The following is a 20401-nucleotide window of genomic DNA, read 5'->3' as shown; positions in this document are numbered from 1 at the left end:
TAAGCATCGAGGCATTTTCATATAGATAAGTAAATTATGCATTCCTTACGGATAACCAAGCTCCATGAAATTATTCCAGATTTGTTTGAAGAACATTATGACTCCCATTTGCAGGCACAGATCAATCAAACAGCCGCTTGGGTGACACTGAAAAAAATACATTTCAACAATAAACCATTTTATGCCTGATGCAAAGTTATGAACAAATCCTGAGACACACTTGGTCCCATTCAGTTTTCTGATCATTTAAACTGAAATGTGGGCAATTATGAGAAGGATTAATGGATCACACAGCAATATACAGGCAGATCGTTACAATGATGAATCGTTCGGGCATTCTAAATATATCCTAAGACAGAGTGTAATAATCAGCTTAGTCACTGCTGAAATAATCACCGACTTATTCTGACGCCTAACTGCACTCACCTCCTCCAGTCTCCATCGATTAAAGAGTTTATTGTATTTTCCAGGCCTGCCAGCAAACCTGAGAGAAATTGAGATGGGCATCTTTAGCTGCTGAATTCAATCAATGAAATAACAACAAACTCCAGGCAGAAAAAAAAAGAAAATAAAAATGCTTAATGGTGATAATCGTGTCAGATACACAATAGTTTAGTCACATTTCCAGGGAGGATAGTGTTATGACAGTGGTGAAATATGATGTCTAAACTATACAGTGAGTAGAGAAAGGGGAAAAGTCTGAGAAGTCAGCAGATGTTATGACATGAAACATCTTTGCACATTTCTTCCCCAATTCACTATAAACAAGAACTGGAAAGTTCACATCAGCGGGCATACCTTCCGAGAAAGAAAGCGATATAAAACGTGGAGCTGTTCAGATTCACAAACTGGAACAGGAACATCTTCAGAGCAAAGCTGTTCTCCCACTCACACTCCGTGCGTGGGTGCTCTAAAGGAGAGGAACAGTGGTTGTGGGACAGAAGTGGGGCAGTGAGTAAACACACTGCAATCATCTGCGAATGAAGAGATAATGAAGACACGAGTTCATAACACTCACCTAAATTAGTCAGGAGATAGGCCACCTTCTCATAAACCTGAAAAAAATGATAGAAATCATTAGTGTGAGAAGCAAAAGGGTTGAAGAGAGTGGAAATGATGAAAGAGAGGAATCTCTTTCATCATTTCCAAGAAGAAGAAGAAACATTGTGTCTGGCTGTGGATATTACAGCTCCTGAAACACATTTCTAAATAAAACCTTCATGAATCATTTGTTGGACAAAACATGTAAATGTGCCAGATGATGCTTGTCCAGACACCTACCACATTGAGAGACATGATGATCATAAAGTTGATGCACACACCAGTGCCAGACGTGGCAAACTGCCAGTTCTTCTTAACAAAATGCCAGTTGAGGGAAGCAAACTTCTCCATTGCAATAAGACGGAAAACCACAACAGCGAACACGGCTGTCAGAACGAGGGAGATCTAAGCAGAGATGGTGGAGAAAAGGAAGGACTTCAGTTTGGACTGAGTATCTTGCCCAACGGCTCTATACACTTGGTAAGCTGGGAGTTGAACCAGCAACCACCATCAATTGTAAAACAGCCATCCAGCTTTCTGAGCTACCGCCCCCACTTCATCCTGATCAAGTAGAAATTCAGATGAAGAAAAATTTGGTTGTAACATTTAGCAAACAGAGCTAAATTAAGTCATCAGTAAAGGCCAAAATCACTCTTTCTTTTAAATGCAGGCCATGTCCAGCAGAGGGAGATGTTACACCACAGCAAACATGTCATACTGCTGGGAAAGTGCAAACCCACTCAAAGCCAATATCCCAAAAGGGCCAGATTATACTATGATCAAAGGGCTTACCATGAAGAATATTCCAGACACAGACACCATGAGCCGACTGAGTTTGTCTGAGAAGGGCTGGAAAGGTTCCGGCTTGCCAGAGATTGGGTTAACTCTCTCCTTCCTGGAGTATTTTGCTTCAAACTGAGGTCTGAGCTCCTCCTGATTTGCAACAAATGAACTACTGATCTGAAGCTGAAGTACAGCATTAAGGTAAATCAAATATATTGAGGTATTAAAAACTGATGTCCCATCTATTTTCGATGTTACCACTGACATACCTCCTCCTCTTCCCAGTCAATGAGATCCCAGTCATAAGTCAGTTCTGCCCTTCGCCTTTTCCAGAACTCCAAGAATACTGTGGCTGCAGGGGGGGTCAGGAATGCATCAATAACATCAGTTATTGATCTACCTTGAGATGTACCCTACATTATGCCTTAATTCACAGAGGAGCACATTATCATCAGACATCCCGAGAGAAAGACAATTAAGTTCAAGAAAGCAGCAGAAAGGCTGCTTGTACAGTTTTTAACCCCTCAAATAGTATTGTTTTTCTGTAGAAAGATCTCAAAAGTGAAGCTTCCAGTGGGCAGACTTCAGTCTGGAAGCATTGTTCCCTTTGTGTTAGTCTCTATTGTGGATTCAGCTGCTCACAACATCAGAATTATGTTCTTTTCAAGAGTTTTCATGTGCTCTGGTTTGTCACAGATACGCAACACCAGGGAAAGGCTTTTAGAAAAGCTGGATGAAACACACACAGAATTTCTCCTCAAAGTCAGGCAAAAAGAAAGTCATGACTGATAGACAGTCCTATATAACATTGTACCACTGATCCAGTGCTTATGTCAGTTTTCATTTTTTGTAGCAGATGTTTAATCACAACTATTCAGCCTGACCACAGATTTAAAGTAGTTCAAAAGAAAAACAATCATGAATTAACTAAAATAAAATAATTACTTCATCTCCTAGATTATGAGACCTGCATGCCTGTCTTCGTTATTTTCAATTCCAAGCTGGATAATTTGAGAAATCTGCGGGTCATTAAATTATGGTAAGTATCATTACTCAGAGTCTTCCATCTGGTAAACATGTATTCAACCTAATTATCAAACAAAAAGGAAACAAAGACTGTTGTAACAGTAAAGATGTTGAAGTTTAATATAGCTTGACCCACTTTTGTTTAAAGAGACAGAAAAGCGGCCTTTCCAGATGCCTGCATTTAGTCCCCTTGGGCGAAGCACTTTTTCATGTCTATCTCAGAAACACAAACTCACACAGTAGACCTGAAGTGCACTCACTCAGTGGTGCAGTACTGCTACTTGGGTCCACATTTCCAACAGCGTTAATGCAGAATTCAGAGCTGAACCTTTCTGAGCTTCATTTAGTTCACACACAGAACAAAGTCTGCTAAGGGTTCCCTCTGGCAGAGGTGATTATTTACCATGTTGGCAGATAAATGGATTTGGCCGAGATGCAGCACTGTAACACTCCCACTCCACATTACAAAGATATTACAGCTGTGAGAAAACAGCCGCAATATACCAATATTATTGCTCAATTCTAAAGCCCTGTCAGGCAAACGATATCATTCCTCTGTAGAGATGGTTATCTCAGTTAATTAACAGTGCTGGATGTACAAATGCAGAGGTTCGGTCGGAGGAATCTGACCGTGATTTATCCTCTGACAAAACCCATCACAGAGCGAAGCTCTCTTGTATTTGCACCACAGAGTGTTTACTGTGCTGAATTTCCCAGCTGTAAACCTAATGTGTTAGGAGGAGAGTGGAAGCACGAGCGCTGACTCTACTGTAAATAGATCTGAGTTTCAGAAGTGTTTGTATCAAACAGAAAACAAAGCGAATGAAAAACAACAAGCATTCATGAAACTTACCCCAAATAGCCATGAAGATGGCAAAGAACACAGTGCCGCCGTTATCAAACAGATGGGTCACCTAGAAAAGCGAGCACATGAGGGGCTGCACTGAGAACAAGAATTATGACTTTGACACAGTTTCATCAAACACATGGTGGGGATTTCTGGCAATATACAGCTGAAGTCAGAGTTTCTCACCCTTTCCATTTTGTTATATATTTGTTTACCAAGAGTTGGATGAGCAGATTGGTACTGCTGAAGAGTAATCAAAAGCGACAATCATAAGCAGCTTAGTTAGCTTAGCATAAAAACTGGAAGCAGTGAAAACACTTAGCCTACTTCTGACCACTGGTGACACATCTGGCTAATAGCAAAGCTCACCAATCATTGAGTATTTCAGCTATATAATCTGTCCTAAAAATAGATTACAAATAAAAAAAAAGATAGAAAAGGGGACAAATGCCGGTCAACTGCTCATCCCTGTTAGAAAGAAATTGAGTGCATTTCTCAAAATGTAAAGGCTTTTAAACATACTTTCCTAAGTCAGTACCTTCACAAAAAGTTGTTGAAAAAGTTGGGAAAATGTTTTCTGTGAATACAACATAAAAGTAATCGAAACGTGTTTCTAATGAGTCTGTAACAAGCTGGAGTGAGTCGTAAAACTGGAACACTAACTGCACTGACCTTAGCGTAGACACAGCTGTCACTCAGTGTCCAATGCTCACAGGTTTCCTCACACATAGGACACATGATGGTGACGTTGGCTTCACAAATCTCTTTACTGATGAGACGACAAGGTAGGAAAGATTAGCAATAATTAATAGCAACCAATTTTATAGGGCACATTGCATACTCATGCTAGAACAAGGGAGTATTCACATTGTCTGATATGACACACACTGGTTGTGTGAACCCACCTGACTTGGCTTGAGTCCATAGTGAAGAGTCCATAAAGGAAGACAAAGACGCCAACCAGGGCGGCAGGGATTAACATGCCAGTGTACCAGCCCAGCCACGCAAAATAAAGGCCAATTTTCTCACCAAAGTAGCGCCTGGGAGCAACACAAAGAGAGAATGGTTAAAACTACAGCAATAATCTATGCTGACAGTTAATTAAACTGTGTACTTTCAGAGTGCGGTTGATAGTGAAGCTGCTGCATTGAAAGGTCATCATAATGGGAAACAAAACATTAACTGTGTCTCATTCCTAAACCACAGCTGTCACGGTACTCTTGAGTAAAACACTTATTTCACAACTGCCCACATAAAGAAGATTAAAGGGGGTTAGGTTTGAGGCAGCACACACTACACGCAGACTGTGCTGTGCAGTAAGAGGGACATGGCTGGGAAACAGTCAGGGCATATGCACCGGCATCTCAGCAGTACTCTGGTTTCTAAAGACAAATGACATATGGAGTTCTTCAGGACATCAACACTTACACATGGAAGGTAAAAATATGGGGATTAAAATCCAAAATCTTTGCCATTGTCAGGAAAAGCCAAGCTATTTGGCTTTGTAGTAACTTAACTCAAACCTTTTTCCAACAATCAGCAGACATGAGCTAAGTAGCTGCAAAACTCTGAAAGCAAGATAAGAAGACACTAAGGCGTTTTCAGGAGGGGAAAAGTCTGTTAGGAGGGAAAAGGATTCAAAATGTCTCCATCTGTTAACAGTGGGCATGGATCAGTCATGCTTAGGGTTTGTGTTTCTCCTGGTGGCACCAGAAACATTTAACCTGTAAAGGGAAAACTGGATTCAACTGAACAGCAACAAGTTCCATAATTTAACATCAAACTGATATGCCACCTCTAAATAGGCTGGATATGGGATAATGATCCACACAACTCAAATCCCCAACGGACCCCCTAAAGAGGCCCAAGCTGAATGTGCTCGTCCAGGTGGGAATTTCTCTTCTTGGCCGTCCAGTTTCTTTGTCATCCTTAAATTCGATAGCTCAGCAGATTGATTCTAAATGATTTGCAGTAAGTTATTTTGTACATTATTGTATTCTGCCAATCTGAAGAAGGAATATATAAATACAGGCACAACCACCTAAATGAATCCATTTGAAATTGTATTTAATAATCTTAATAATACATGCTCATTCACTTCCTGAATGGGAATTAGAAGAGAGTTTGAATATGACTCCCATGCTTGTGCTTTATCCACTGAGCTTGAGCTGTGTGTAAATAACTTAGCACAGCATAAACACACAAATCACTGGAAAACCACACACTCAGCCCTGTCCAAAGTACAATATTTACTTGCAAAGGACCTCGTACAGTATTTGTTTAATGTGTATGAAAAGAGAAATGTTAAAATGACAAGTTGTAAGTTAGTTTCTCAGCTAATCTAAGTTTACTGCTGGCAAGATTCAACTCAGTATTGTCCTAAACACACAAGTGTGGTATTGATTAACCTCTTCATGAGAAAGTGAGCACCAATATTTTCCAAAAAGTCAAGTTTGAAACTTGTTCCAAACTCAACAGATGGTGCAAAAACATCGAGGCACCCAGGCAGTTGTTACTGGAAGTGGGTTAAGCCTCAGCTAAAATAGATCAAAAAGTTCAGAAATAACACACGTAGAGGGCTCTTGAAGAGTAGAAAAACGAAGTCACGAACAACTGGGTTGGTTTGCGTTACATTGAAAGTACACGTTGTTTATACCACATGCTCAAGTGCAAAAATATCTCATGAAACTGTGTAACCTGCTCTGAAGCCGATTACCTGATGAGGTCCAGAGGCTGGTATTTGTACCAAATCCCCCAGCGGGCCCAGCGCTCATATAGAAGATGTCTGTGGTTCTGGGCCCCATGCGTCTTAATTGGATGTCTGCTCTTGTAACCACCCTGAGGAGACAAGAGAATGGACTACTTGTCATTCTCATTTGTTCCTGCTCCTCTGTTTTTGAGTGCAACCTCCACTTTTGACATTCATCCATTTAAAAGGCGCTCAAAAGCCTTGATAGCCCTGGATTAAGAAGGTTAAAAAAAAAAGTTATTTGTTATAAACAATTTGAATCCCTTGAGCTTTGCAATACATCTTACCTCATGTGGGGGAAATGCAGCCTCATAAGTGTTGTTGCCCAGTAACCGGTTGATACCTGCAGTCGCATAAAGCAGATCACGTCAAATGGGGGAACACATTAGACCACCACATTAAAAATTCAAACCCATTAATAGAAGTCACCAATAGAAACAGGAGTCCACCAAGAGACTCACTGAAAATTTTCCACAGCCACAACAATTTTACTACACTTTTGAACTGACAACCAGCATTTGAGCTACCCAAGTCAGGGTTCTAAATAGCTGCAAGCACTTGAAAATAACTTTTTTTTTTTTGCAAGACCATAATGACTTTACATCCATTCTGTTACTGCTGCGGGCTGCAAAATCTTGTCGCAGTCACAATGAAGTCACTGACAGCAGTTTGAGAAGTAGTGAGAGCAAGAGCAGGACAGGGTGGGGCTGAAATGGACTATCCAATCTTGTGGCCAAGCTGATTTTATTTGTTGGAAAGGAAGTGGTCAATGCTATCAAAATATTAATTTGAAATCCATTCCAGCACTTCAAGGCCAAACTTTAATCCATAAAACACGTTGGCAGCAGCAAGGCAAGATACTGAGAGTGGGAGTGAATGGACCGTTTGGTAACACTGTAGATATCGCTAAAAACACAAAACAAAATAAAAAAAAAACTACAAATATATGCCAATAGATGGGAATAGATCAGCCACAAGTTGGATAATACCAGCAGCTGAGTAGTTGCTCACATTGTAATCATCATAAAGCAAAACAACAGATGTGATTGCTCCCTCAATCCTGCTACCAGCCCCTAAAGTCAAATTAAAATAGAATCAAATATCTGTTGAACTTTAAATGTAGACTGCTTATTATTCAGTATGATAGCTATATATTTCATACACTGCTGCGCATAAAGAAAATGTTGAAACTACTGTTGAGAATATGGTTTAGTGTGTGAGGAAAAAAAAGGCGAGAAAGCGATTAGCACAGAGCCTTACCCATTTTTAATTTTCCCTCTTCATACTTGGTGCGCTGCAGAACATGATGGACTATTCTACTTCTGGTGGAGTTGGAGAAGAACTTCTCTCTGTTGTTGATAGTGAAACTGAGAGGAAACAAGAGCGAGCACCTTCAGTTATTCGTGGTGCAACTCTACGTCAATACCATCCTGTCAAGGCTCCTAATGAGTCAATAATGAGGGGGAGTTCATTAAAACACCATTCGTGGTGCAAGGTTTGTGCCCGTTCCAGCATCACTGTTCCCCCTTAAAAATCATCCAAGCTGAAAAAACAAAGAGAAAGTGGAAATGATTTCCTGAAAAATGAGATTAGAGGAAGCTATCATCCCGGAGAGGTTTTTTCAAAATGAAAAAAAAAAGCATGAGTAAATAGGGGGTAATCATTTAATGTGCAGCTGCTTCTGTATTTTCAAATCCTATCTATAATCACCTTGTGTCACTCTGGCTTCTGAATTCAGGCATAATTATGTAAATTGTCATGACGCAGATTTCGTCTCCTACTTTTTCAATTCAACATGAAGCACACAGCACAGGGATGGATGGATGCGATGGATAAAAAAAGAACATGGGAATACATTACAGGATATATATCCATCACTAATATTACTGATAAACATGCGGCCATTACAGTATGTGACATATTGTCATCATGTTTGGGAGTTTGTCATCATGTGCGTGAGCGTGTGTACATTATTCTTACTGATGCATGCGTGCTCGGCTGAACGGAGCTGTGTAGCAGTCGGTCTCCTCCAGGTCAGGCAAGGCCTCTTTGTCCAGCTTCATAGGATTTCTGGGAAGCCAGCTCTTTAGCTGTCGACATCTCAGATGAAACCTGCTGCACAGGCGCACAGAAAATCAGGATTAACGGCACAGATTAACTCAAAGATTTGTTTTCTTCCATAAGAAGTAACGACGCCTAACCTTCTTCCAAACACAACCCTGACTGCAGTCAACTCTGACTGCCCACATCCAAAAACACGCTTACACACAAATGCACATGTGCAAGCATATCTGGAATCACCCGGCGATTATTACTGATTAAGGATGAGGATCACGGCTCCCCTAATCCAACTCACAGGATATTAGACTTTTTCATTTTAGCATCATAATACCATAAGGACCTGATGTCTAATAGCATGCACTTGTCTCAATAATAATATCTCCCTTCAATGTTAATCAAACAGATACAACAATAAGTAGCAAAGCTTACAGCTCTGTGAGGCTGCGCTAAAGAACAGCATTGCTTTTAGCTTCGTGCTAACACAGTATCAGAGCTCATATTCTGAAGTTTAGAAGGTAAAATGCTTACAATATCCACAATCTTAGTTTAAAGTGTCAATATGCTAACATTTGTTGTTTACTACTGAATGTAAAGTACTGCTGGGACACTAAGCTGAAAGCATTTTATTATAAAATAAAATACTGGAGAAATATTTTTTAATTTGGACCTGATGATGCTAAATGTCTGCCGACATGGCAGGTAAAACCTACGCTAAAGGAAAGGTCAGGGGATAATCAAGGAAAGTAGAAACATTCGCTGTGTTTTCATTTTGAGGCAATGGAAATTTAAAATCAATCCTTCAAAATAAAATGAATTTATTCTAGTTGCCATCAGCTACTGTTACATGTTACATTGGTAACACTGTATTAAGCATTAGGTGACACTAATTCTAAAGCCAGAACTGCAGAAGAAAAGGCTGCTGCCAAACTTTGCCATTAAAATGGTGAGCTGAAGGCAAATGGAAGTACCTACTAAGATTAATTTCTTGGGGTCAAGAAATGTGTGAACTCATTTTCATGACAATCCATCAACTCGCTGTTGAGATACTTCAACTAAAATCATTAAGAGTCAAACTGATATGAAGGAAAGTGTAAGGGTAGTGAATGTCCCATGATGTAGAGATTGTTAAGCTCCCAGAGGAAATTTGTAATGTAAAAACTATATCAAAAAGATGCCCTTGATTAGAACTATTTGAAGGATGCAACGTCAGGGGACCATAAATCTTTGCACAAAATGGCGTATCAATCTGTCTGCCAGTTGTTAAGCTTTTTCAGTGTGAACAAATGCATCTGCTCTGATATGGCTGAAGGAATAGAGATGGGTGTTCTATATAATTGCCAGGGAGCATTTAATAAATGTTGCTACAGAGGGTACTGTATGGAAAGTAATCACAGTAACAAGCTGACAAAACCTGCACATGGCTCAGTTGTTTAGCCTTACAGAGACGAACGGTAGTGACGGACATGGAAAAACATATTAACTGCTTTGGTAGAATTTTCTTTTAAAAAGAAATCTTAAAAGATTGGATTTGCTTTTGGGAAAATGTAATAGAGCTCATTCTTCACAAGAATCACTCTCAGACAAAATGTAAAGGTGTTATGCTCTCAGATAGGCTTAGTGTTCTCTGGGTCTTAAAAGCAAAACCATCAAAATGTATATGCTATGTAAGAATTAACAGCAAAATAACCCTATTGTGTTATCATGCCACCGGAATTAGTCTTCATGGGAAGAAAAAACATCTAAAATTTACACTAATACTGCAGTCACCTGCCCACCTCTTCTAACTGACTGCGTCAGTAAACCAAAGAACGACAGCTGCACGAGTCACACTCACTTTAATGGATAAAATCCAGATGTCCTTCGTGACCTGTCACACTTCAGTAGCTGTTGCCTATTCAGAGCTTAACAAGACTTATAACAGTCCACACGTTAACCTCTTCCATCCTTGCCGTAGTTCAAATGTTATTTCAGTTCCCTAAATGACAGAATCATGCTACAAAGCTGTGTATGAACTTTGGGGTTTAAAGCCCTCCAAAAAAGCTAGAAATCCTCTTCAACAAAAGGCATTTATCACAAAATAATTTTGAAATAAGCAAAGTTCTAAAAGAGCACCACATTAGCGGAAGCCTGTTTGAGTAGCTTTCTTTGTAATCTTCTTGAGATTTTCTATTGAGCTTCTCCCTGTGTGTAGCTGTCGCTGGAAAAGAGTGCCAATTTATTTGCTGCATTAATATTTTTGTATATTATTTTCTTGCAATATTTTTGGTTTAAGATATTTGTATATTCTTATTCCTTCTATATTTCTTATATAATTGGGTAAAATGTGAATTAATAATTTGATGTGTAATAATGACGTAATGACGTTAACCTAATAAGTAGTTGTGAAGACGTGTGTTCAGTCTTTTGGACCTGTGCTGCTCATGGAGCAAGATGTGTGCAACAGTTTGTCCGTAAAGCCTTAGCAGCTCCTGATTTTCCGGTCAGAAGGCGCACACGGTATTTGCTGTACATTTTATGTTTATGTCATGTTTATATACTCTGTAAGATTTATATTTAAGTTTCATGAAGGCCACATGGACATTCACGGACTGTAAAATATGTCGGCCTAAGATATTCATTTGTTGAGAAGATGACGATGCTAAGACTGTAATATTTGTTTCATTTCAGTTTTTCACGTTGTTTGGTGTTGGTGTTTGGTGTACTTGGTGTCTGAAGACATAACATATCCTTGGAGACAATAAAACATCAGCCACGCATCAGTCGATGCGTGGCTTAATTCTGAACAGAAGAAAAGCGTTAGGGGCAGCTACACTGTGAAAACAATGATTTTTGACACATTTTTTTATGCTCCTGTGCTACTGGAATGACTTCTGCTGGTACTCCAGTCACTTTTTTAACATCTGTTATGAAGAGTTCAAGTTAGTAACAGTAACCACAAAAGGAACAGTGGATGCAAACCCTGATCTGTTGTTAGATAGTTGTTTCCTTTGCACCCCCACCATCGACCCCGACCGCCTGCTGCCAACTCTGAGGCAGTTTACAAGTGTGCTGGCTCGTAAGAGACTTTGGAAAACAATTTAGTTGCACAACAAGTGTGAGTGTAACTTCTTTTCCCCTATCTTTCCTGAGATGTTTCAGCCCTCCAAACAAAAGACAGTGCTATAAATTTATTCAAGTGGCTGGTTGTTGGCCTGTGTCTGTCCGCATTGCAGTGAGAAGAATAGATGGTAATATGTTCTGCACAGAGTTTGAGCGCCACATCAAAGCACAACTACATCTATCTAAAAATAGTATGCAAACAGGCTCATGCAGTGCCCATTTTAAAGATGTTATTGTAAGTGAAAATGGGTGAGTTGCTCTACTGTACCATCAACAGTAAACTCGATGTGCCTTTAATCAAAACATCTGAACCTTTAATTAAACGCATTTGTTCTCATAAGCACAAAAAAATGCATTTTGAAAATCCTGGTAATAATAAGCAATGCTCTTACCATTTTTTTTTTCTTAATTTCCATTGTTGCTGTTTATCTGAGCTGCACAATGAGGCAGATGTTCCAATTTAACTTTGTAAATCCAGTTTAATTACAAATCATCTGTTAAAAAAAAAAAGGCTAAATTGATTTGGACTAGTATTGTAGGTGAGAAAGAACAATAACGGGTGTGCTTCGGCTTTTGTCTGTCTCTGTTCCTCATAGACAAAACTAAATCATTAAAACACATTCTTATGCTTACAGTACTGCTGAATTGTGCTGATCACAAACTTTATTGGACACACAGACTTCACTTCAGAGGGTGGTGAAAACCGCCCAACACATCACAGGTTCTCCACTCCCATCCATCGAGGCTGTCCAGAGCAAGAGGTGTCTGCGGAAGGCGCGCAGCATCGTGCGGGACAGCTCTCACCCCAGCCACAGACTGTTTACCCTCCTCCCCTCCGGGAAGCGCTACAGGGTTCTCCGCTCCAGGACCAGCAGGTTCAGGAAAAGCTTCCTCCCTGCAGCGGTCACCCTGCTGAACTCTCAACCTTGGTGGCCCCCCCCCCCCCACCCAGAGACTGTGGATTGCAACACAAACCCCCTCAGCCACTGAACCTTGCACTGAACTGAACTGTTAGTACTGCATTTTCCCACTATAGTGTATTCACTCGTATTGTATTTATCTTTTTCCATTTATTTTTTTTAATCCATTTATTCCATAATACCTCACTGTGTAACTCATTGTAATTATTCCAATCTACCTTTTCATCTACATTTGTATTTATTCACCACCTCACTTTACATATGCACATACTCTGCACTTTAACTGCTTTTTTGCACTTCTGGTTAGATGCTAAACTGCATTTCGTTGTCTCAGTACCTGTACTCTGTGCAATGACAATAAAGTTGAATCTAATCTAAATCTAAAAAGATGCGTCCAGCTTCTACAAGGAGACAAACAAGCCCAAATGTTAAATCAGCTTACCTGCCCAGGGATTTGCTCTTCCGGTCTGTAAAGTAGCATTTTTTTCTTGAAGAAAAAAAGGAAAGATGTTAGACACAGGATGAAGTCACTAACCGCTGTAAAACTTTACACCTTTAAATCTGAGTTAAAGGCTCAAGGTTTTGTTATTCCAGCTACAGTTACCTAAAAGGCATCCGAATGTTCATCTGCTCTGCATATTTGCACAGCGTATCCCAGGGAGCGTGAACTTTCACAAACATGATGTCATTATTCGTCAGGGATGGCTTTAAATAAAGGGGGGAAAAAAGTTTACAACGAACAAGTTCAGAAAATCAAACAGATTAAAAAGCTCAAGCTCAAAGCAGATATTTTCACCTCTTTCTCCAGCATGAGGCCCTCAGCTCGTAAATTCTTCTCAAATGTGCACCTCTTCTCCACCTGTGGACTGGACTTTTTGTAAACCAGGATGTAATCGATTCTCTTTTTGCCGTCTCGGAAAAAGAGCCCAGATGAGTCGGATGGATTTTTTACCTGTGGAAACATCATTTCACTTCAGAATTTTGGAATAAGCTGGTCAGCAGTCCATTGCCAAAACCTTAGCAGATCTTCAGAAGAAATATATACAATTTGTGTCGTTTGATGAGGGGGACTGTGAATGTGGTACCTGAATCGAATCTGTGCGTGCCTCTAATTTAGCTCGGCTGACAGGCTTTTGTAGCAGGAAGGACTGGTCTGCTCTTGTTTGACACGTGCTCACTTCACTCTCCTCAATGTAGTTATCCTTGACATCTTCCGCTGCACAAAGACACAGCATGATCAATGAGAAAATATTTGAGCTGGTGGGCTCTTTTTTTTAAGTCTTTGTTGCTGCTCAAGTCAATATTTCCCTTAATCTGACTGCCAACTCTGAAATTAGATCTGAGTAAAATTAACATTAATCAGACTTGGGTGTCAATCAACACCTTGATGCAATCTAAAAGATCCATGCACGGATGTTGAAACGGAGACAATCTTGTTTTCTCCCTTTCTAGGATGTTAAAGCAGCCCACACTGCAAGACGAATAGAACAAAGTGTACCAGGAATACATTTTTCAAACGTTCCATCAGATCAGTGCTGTAAATCTTTATCAGATTTTCAGTTTAACCCAAGAGAAAAACAACAACAGCAGTAAATCTACCAGTGTGACAGCATTCAAAATTCTTCAAACAAGTGCACCTGCATCACTATCAGATCACCTACAATACTGCAGTGCAGAATCTAAATGTTAAAAAGTCCACATCAGAGTTCAAGGGAATTATGCCGCTGTATTCCTGAAACCGGCGCTTTTATTTGGATTTTTCTACATAATGTGATCACATCGAACTGACTACATTTGCAACCACGGAGACAATAACAGATCTGCTGATCACATTGTGCGCCTGATATTTCCAGCTTTGACTGACATGTCAACATCAGGTGTAAATGAGAATATTACCTCTCAAAGACAGCCCAAACATCAGGGTAAATGTCATTAAATGGCACGTGTCTAGCGCTAAAGGATTTGAGTAACTGACTGAAATTAGGTGATATATACATCGTTGTGTCGGTCCTTCACACTGAAAAGTCTAAATATACTTGGGTTTTGAAAAGTGTCAACTGGGCTAATATGTGGCTGAAAAAAAATTCAAAAAGGATGCCAGTTTTTATTGTTTTCACATAGACACACACGTGAAGCATAAAGGGAGAATGAAAGTGTCCACAGTAGAGGACAAAAACTAAAAAAAAATTGTGAAGTAAGGCTGGACACCGATGCTTTTAACAGAAATGTCCTTGTGTGAGGTTATTCTCATGCCAAACCCTAACCAAACTGTTTTGATGAGTAAACAAAACTATACAGTGAATTAGAGAGAATTAAAGACAGAAAAAAACATGATCTCACAGGAGACTCAAACAGCTGTGCCTGCGACTCACTCAACATCACCTCTCCGACCTTTTAATCTGGATTTTATGGATTTTGTTACACTTGTGATTGCTGCTGGGACATTTGCAGTCTGCATCAAATGCACCCTGAACACTATGTATCTCTGAGGTTGAGAAACGTTTGGATAATGGTTTGGAGGAAATAAAATAATCATTTTTAACACTGGAGAATAGGATGGTTGAACTAAAAGTCAAGGCCGAAATCTAAAGATTACTGTGCTAAAATATGCCAGAGTCAGAATATTCTGTCATTTGGCTTCTGAAGAAGAAATTTTTATAGACTTGTTTGTTATGTTATTCATTTTTTGTTCTCTATTTACTATTTACTTTTACTGCTTTAATTTTTTTGTATTACTTTATATTGACATTTTGCATTTCACCGGTGATTTTGAATGTTTGAACTTTGTCTTAATTTCACCTTAATTCTATCTTGCCCTTGATTTACATTGTTACATTACCTTCAGAGTATCCTGCCTTTGCTTTGTCTGTCACAGCAAAGCTCCCTTACAAATCAATTTTCAAGTGTTACATAAACATATGCTTGCTGCTAAATAATAGTTTAGTTGATTTATGCCTCCTCAGATTCAGCTGCAGCATTATCTATTTATTTATTTTTCTATGCATGTGGAGGAGTTCCCTTTATTGTGGAAGTAATAAATCACGTGCTGCAAAAAGTGTAACATGTAGGGCCCTCCAGCAGCAGGTCATCCATCATGACCGCAATAGATCCCATGTGTGCGTGTCCACAGGTGGGAAACTGGTGTAGGATCAAGTCCTTGTCCATCAACCTGTCTCTCCTGTTCTGTCTGCTGTCTTACCGGCTGTCTACACCCTCCTTGAACTGAGGCAAAAACCCAGTCCTGTTTCTCTGTCATCTATTTTCCACCTCAAAGAGCCAGTTCTTAGAGAAATACCTTTTGCTGCGTCATCTGCATTCATATTCTCACTTTTGCGTTAGACACCAAAACATAAGGTCCAACAGATGGCATTTCAAGATCTGCAATCCACGCTGATATGGCTCATGTGCTTGTTTTTCTTAAGACAAAAACAGAGTTCTCACTGTCACCTGCCTCTGAATAGTCTTCAAGATATCAGATGAATAATTTTCCTGCATCAGGCATCTGTGACTATACACTGTGTTTTATAAATGCACTACAGGATTAACACAATCTGATTAATCAGTATTACTGTATGTATGTGTGTTTTGTCTCAATAATTATGAAAATCTCTGTTGCAACCAACTCTGTTCCAGTACAATTTGATACCACAAATAAATATACAACACTATTAAAAAATGAAGACAAAAATGGCAAAAACTAGTTTCAGAATGAAAATCTTGTCATTTGTCAGTTAAGTCGATAAGTTGTTGAACTTTTGTACTTAATAGAAAAAAAATTGTTGTAAGAGTGTTCTTTTTCTACTGTTAAAGCAATACTATGTAACATTTCTACCTCAAAATAACAGCTTGAAAAAAATTGTGCGGCTGGAGTGAGTTTTAATATTACGACTGGCCTGTCTCCTATGCCCTTTGGGGGTCTGAGTTGGAAAAACTGCGCTATGTAACTTTGCTGGAGCGGCCCGGGAGCTGAGCGGAAGTACTTCCACTTGCTTTCTGGCACACCTACCGCAAAAACAAATAGACCCCTCTCACACTCCCAGGTACATTTGATTACTCTTACCTTCTCGGTCGACATAGCTTGCACCTTCTGACTCCTCGCCGGTTCGTCAACAAACGTGAAACATGAAAGCGAAAGGGTGTTGTATTTACGACAGTGTAACCGTACATTACCTCCAAGCCTGTAGGGGGAGCTCCATAATGGGCTTTTTGAGAAGTTGCATTGTATTACTTTAAGCTGAGAGGCTTGAATATATTTAATCAATCATTAAAAACATCCCACATCACAGTGCAATTCTTTCAAGCATTTTCCAGCCATACAAGGCCATGCAAATCATAATATACACAATTTGAAATTGATTGGATTGAAAAAAAAAAAAATTGGAAAATTTTTCATTTGTCATGGAAAAAAAGACAACAAGTCAAGTCTGGATTAATACTGAATAAATGAAGTCAGGCATTAAAACCAACTGACAGGAACAATACAGACACAAGCAGTGCAAAGGTTGTTTTGTAATATTGACACGTCACAGCAGACACCAACTGTCCATGGTAACTTTTAACATGAAGCATGATCAGTGCAAGTTGATGTAGATCACGTTCCTTTACAGAACTGAAACCACTAATGAGTTTAGGAAAATGTCTGAAAGCTCCTGTCTGCTGACTGACCTATCTGTGGGGGGAGGAGGCTGCAGGAGGTGCTGATGCTCTGACTCAGACCCTCCACCTCTGGTTTGGGATCTGGGCTCAGAGGCACAGACAGGAAGTGGTTGAGGTTGATTGGATGAGTCTGACTTTGGGCCAGACAGGGCAAGCTGCGGCGAGACGGCTTCAGGCTTTTCTCCTTCAGGATCTCGCTGATGCTGGTGTGCATGCCTGAGGACAGTAGGACAGAAAGGAAAATAAAAAACTCTAAATATGCCATTCAAAGAAACAAACAAATGGTGCAGAAAAAAACCCAGACCAATGTTTCGTCATTCCAGCTGTTCCCTATAAGGGTGAAAGAACTTTGCCTTGAAAACTGGTTCATTTTTGTAGCGTCTTCTGTTTTCAAAGAACAAATCTGGATCATTACAGTGTACAAAATCTACCTTTACGTTCCACAACAGAAACATATCCAGTGGAAACAGCCATCACACCTACAATCACTGATGAACCTGTTGCATGATATGGACTTTGGGATGAAACCAGAGTTCCCGCAGAAAGCTGCACAAAAGCCACAGATGAGATTCAAACAAGAAACCTTTTTGTTGCAAAGTGTCAGTGCAAGAGTTTAGTCTATCAGTCAATACCTGCAGGTTATCAAAGGTACAGTAATGTACCCTTAGTTATCGGTAATAATGTTGTGCCCTTAAAATTAAACAAAGTATTAAACTGAGGGACCGTCTCTGTACTTTATAAAGGAGTCTTTCCAAGAACTGTACCTCTGGGTGTAGTTAAAAATAAACCTCATTCCCCTGAGTGTATGTATATTTCTATCCCTTTTGTTTGATTTATGCATTCTTCTTCTGATGCATAGCAAATAACACCAACCAACTATAGCATTAAGCCCGCTGACAGGTAAAGTGAATGCATGAGTGATTGTGCCATTACAATTCAATATTCTGCTGGCAGACTTTGGGTACTCCCGCTCATGTTGATGTCACTTTGATATATACCACCCACATAAACACAAACAAAGCCCCCTCCCATGACAACGGCACTTCTTGGCAGCAGCAGCCCCCTCCTAATACCTTGGTTCGGACGCCTTGGCCCCCTCACTTTTGACTATTTGACTGTTTCATATCTGGCTCTTTTGAGTCAGCCAGCTTTGTGGAAGGGGAAAACTAAATCAATATGCTAATGCACAGTATGCATATAAAAATAAAGCATAATATTCGCACAAATTTGCTGTATATATTTATTCTGTTGCAAAAATATTTTTGCACTTACAGGAATGCTTACTTGAGCAGTAAAAGAACACAAACGGCCAAGTAGGACCTACACATACTGCACTGCATTAACTCTAGTGATCCGTTTCTTTCGGGTAATTTTTGCATTAAACCCCATTATTTTTCTAGTGTCTTGTCATTCTTCTATCATATAGCAACCAAAAAACACAACATTGTGACAGAAAAAAACAAATTTCCAGTACATTGAGTACATGATTGAACCAGTGCAGTAACTAAAGAAAGGGAGGGGGAAATCTCTTCAGACACGGACCATCTTTTTTCAGGCTACAGTGGCGTTTATGTCTGTCCTTCATAGAGAAGCGCATCAAGACTGTCAGCACTTCCACTCCATGAAAGCACACACTTTAATACCTTGAAGTGAGGGAGCTTTATACTGCACCACTAAATATATTCACTTACTGCAACCAATTTAACAAAGATACATGTGATAATGGCATTCATTTCTAGCTGCTTTGTCTGTAGTCAGCCATTGTTCTACAAATTGAGGTAATTGAGTCGCTTTGTCAGCAACTAAAGAGCAGTATGATGACAGTGGGACAAAACAGATTGTTGAAACAACGCTCCTTTACTGAATTTAAAGAAGAATCTCAAAGGTTAATGATGATGAACATCCTCCAGCACATTACACAGGCTGCAGCCTCAGTGCTGGTGTTCCTGACACATATACATTCAGGAAATGAAGGCGCCCCTCGAAATAGGAACGTGACTTACTTTCAAACCCAGTCTCTTAGCGACCTTCCTGAAACACTCAACTGAAACGTGCAATGATAATTCGCTCCATGCACCCTGAGTGCCTCCGCTGCAAGCTGTGCAATAACTCATTTTCATGACATTGATCTCCGTGGGATTTCCCAGTGCTGTTGGGCAAGAATGGAGCTAGTCAAAGATGTGAGCTTGAAAGCTCAGGGGAGCCGCTGATTACACAGTTTATTTCCTGTGCTGCCCCACAGACATGTATTCAATGAAAGCTGAATCCAAATCTTTCACAGAGAAAGGGAAAGATGTTGTGCAATAAAGCAAAGTTAAAGCAAAAGCACTAAAACAGTTTGAAAAAAACAGTCATTCAATTGCAAAAAGTCTCATCTTTCTGCTAATAAAACACAAAATTAAAGAAACTGAACATGTTTGTCTGTGCACAGTAATGTCTTCAGGTTTGTAACAAGATTGAGACATTTGTGCTGCCCCAAAATAATCCTCTGAAAAGCCTCCAGCTGATCCAAAATGCTGCAGCCAGAGTTCCGATAAGAACTATCAGGAGAGATCTTATTACTCCAGTTTAGCTTTTCTTCATTGGCTCCCTGTTAAACTCAGAATAGAATTTAAACGATCACATATAAAGCTCTCAATGACAAAGTTCCATCATATCTTAATAGTTATTCTTCATAGTTCAACATTTTCCCTACGGAGCACTTCGCTTTCAGACTGCAGGTTTACTTGTGGTTCCCAGAGTTTCTAAAAGCAGAATGGGAGGCAGAGCCTTCAGCTATCAGACCCCTCTCCGTGGTTCTGCTGGAGCAATGGCGTAGCCACGGGTGTGCTGGTGCCACCCAAAGAGGCAGCTGGCACACCCAAAAAATTGCAGTCAGACGATGCGTTGCGACACCTGCATCTGCCAACCTAGCGTAGCGTTATTTCTGATGAAATAATAAATGCGTTCAAGGCCAAGCCATGACGTCTTCCCCTTTAAATTGAGAGCTGCGCAGTGCGCACAGGTAAGCAGCAACCCAGTATTTGCTGGTGCACACCCAATGTCTTTGGCTACGCCAGTGTGCTGGAGGTTTCTTCCTGTTAAAAGGGAGTTTTTACTTTCCTCCGTCGCTTTGTGCATGCTCAGCATGGGTGGATTGAATCGAATTTTCGACGCAATCTGTTGATTTCCTTTGCTTTTTTCTTTAAAATTGGCATGGTATGAATTGCACTGATTTGG

General features: G+C 39.9%; 1 protein-coding gene across 4 annotated transcripts in view; it reads right to left on the bottom strand.

The window, feature by feature from the left end:
* Positions 1-20401, bottom strand: part of ano3 (anoctamin 3) — a 37214-nt gene that overhangs the window by 7549 nt on the left and 9264 nt on the right. Inside the window, exons 2-20 of one of the 4 annotated variants that reach the window (XM_075470037.1) lie at positions 17192-17398; positions 13612-13742; positions 13323-13478; positions 13131-13231; positions 12969-13013; positions 8427-8561; positions 7707-7813; positions 6734-6789; positions 6414-6535; positions 4603-4737; positions 4370-4466; positions 3704-3764; positions 2094-2176; positions 1834-2007; positions 1282-1446; positions 1019-1055; positions 799-910; positions 427-484; positions 50-147 (exon numbers count right to left, since the gene is read on the bottom strand). In XM_075470037.1, coding sequence (XP_075326152.1) covers positions 50-147; positions 427-484; positions 799-910; positions 1019-1055; positions 1282-1446; positions 1834-2007; positions 2094-2176; positions 3704-3764; positions 4370-4466; positions 4603-4737; positions 6414-6535; positions 6734-6789; positions 7707-7813; positions 8427-8561; positions 12969-13013; positions 13131-13231; positions 13323-13478; positions 13612-13742; positions 17192-17398 — 2080 coding nt within the window. The remainder of the gene's footprint in view (positions 1-49; positions 148-426; positions 485-798; positions 911-1018; positions 1056-1281; positions 1447-1833; positions 2008-2093; positions 2177-3703; positions 3765-4369; positions 4467-4602; positions 4738-6413; positions 6536-6733; positions 6790-7706; positions 7814-8426; positions 8562-12968; positions 13014-13130; positions 13232-13322; positions 13479-13611; positions 13743-17191; positions 17399-20401) is intronic. The other 3 variants (XM_075470039.1, XM_075470038.1, XM_075470040.1) reach the window with 3 other exon arrangements.

Source organism: Odontesthes bonariensis, chromosome 7 (genome assembly GCF_027942865.1).
Source record: "Odontesthes bonariensis isolate fOdoBon6 chromosome 7, fOdoBon6.hap1, whole genome shotgun sequence".
NCBI lineage: Eukaryota > Metazoa > Chordata > Actinopteri > Atheriniformes > Atherinopsidae > Odontesthes > Odontesthes bonariensis.
The sequence above is the reverse complement of the archived record's forward strand: the minus strand, read 5'-3'. Positions and strand labels throughout refer to the sequence as shown.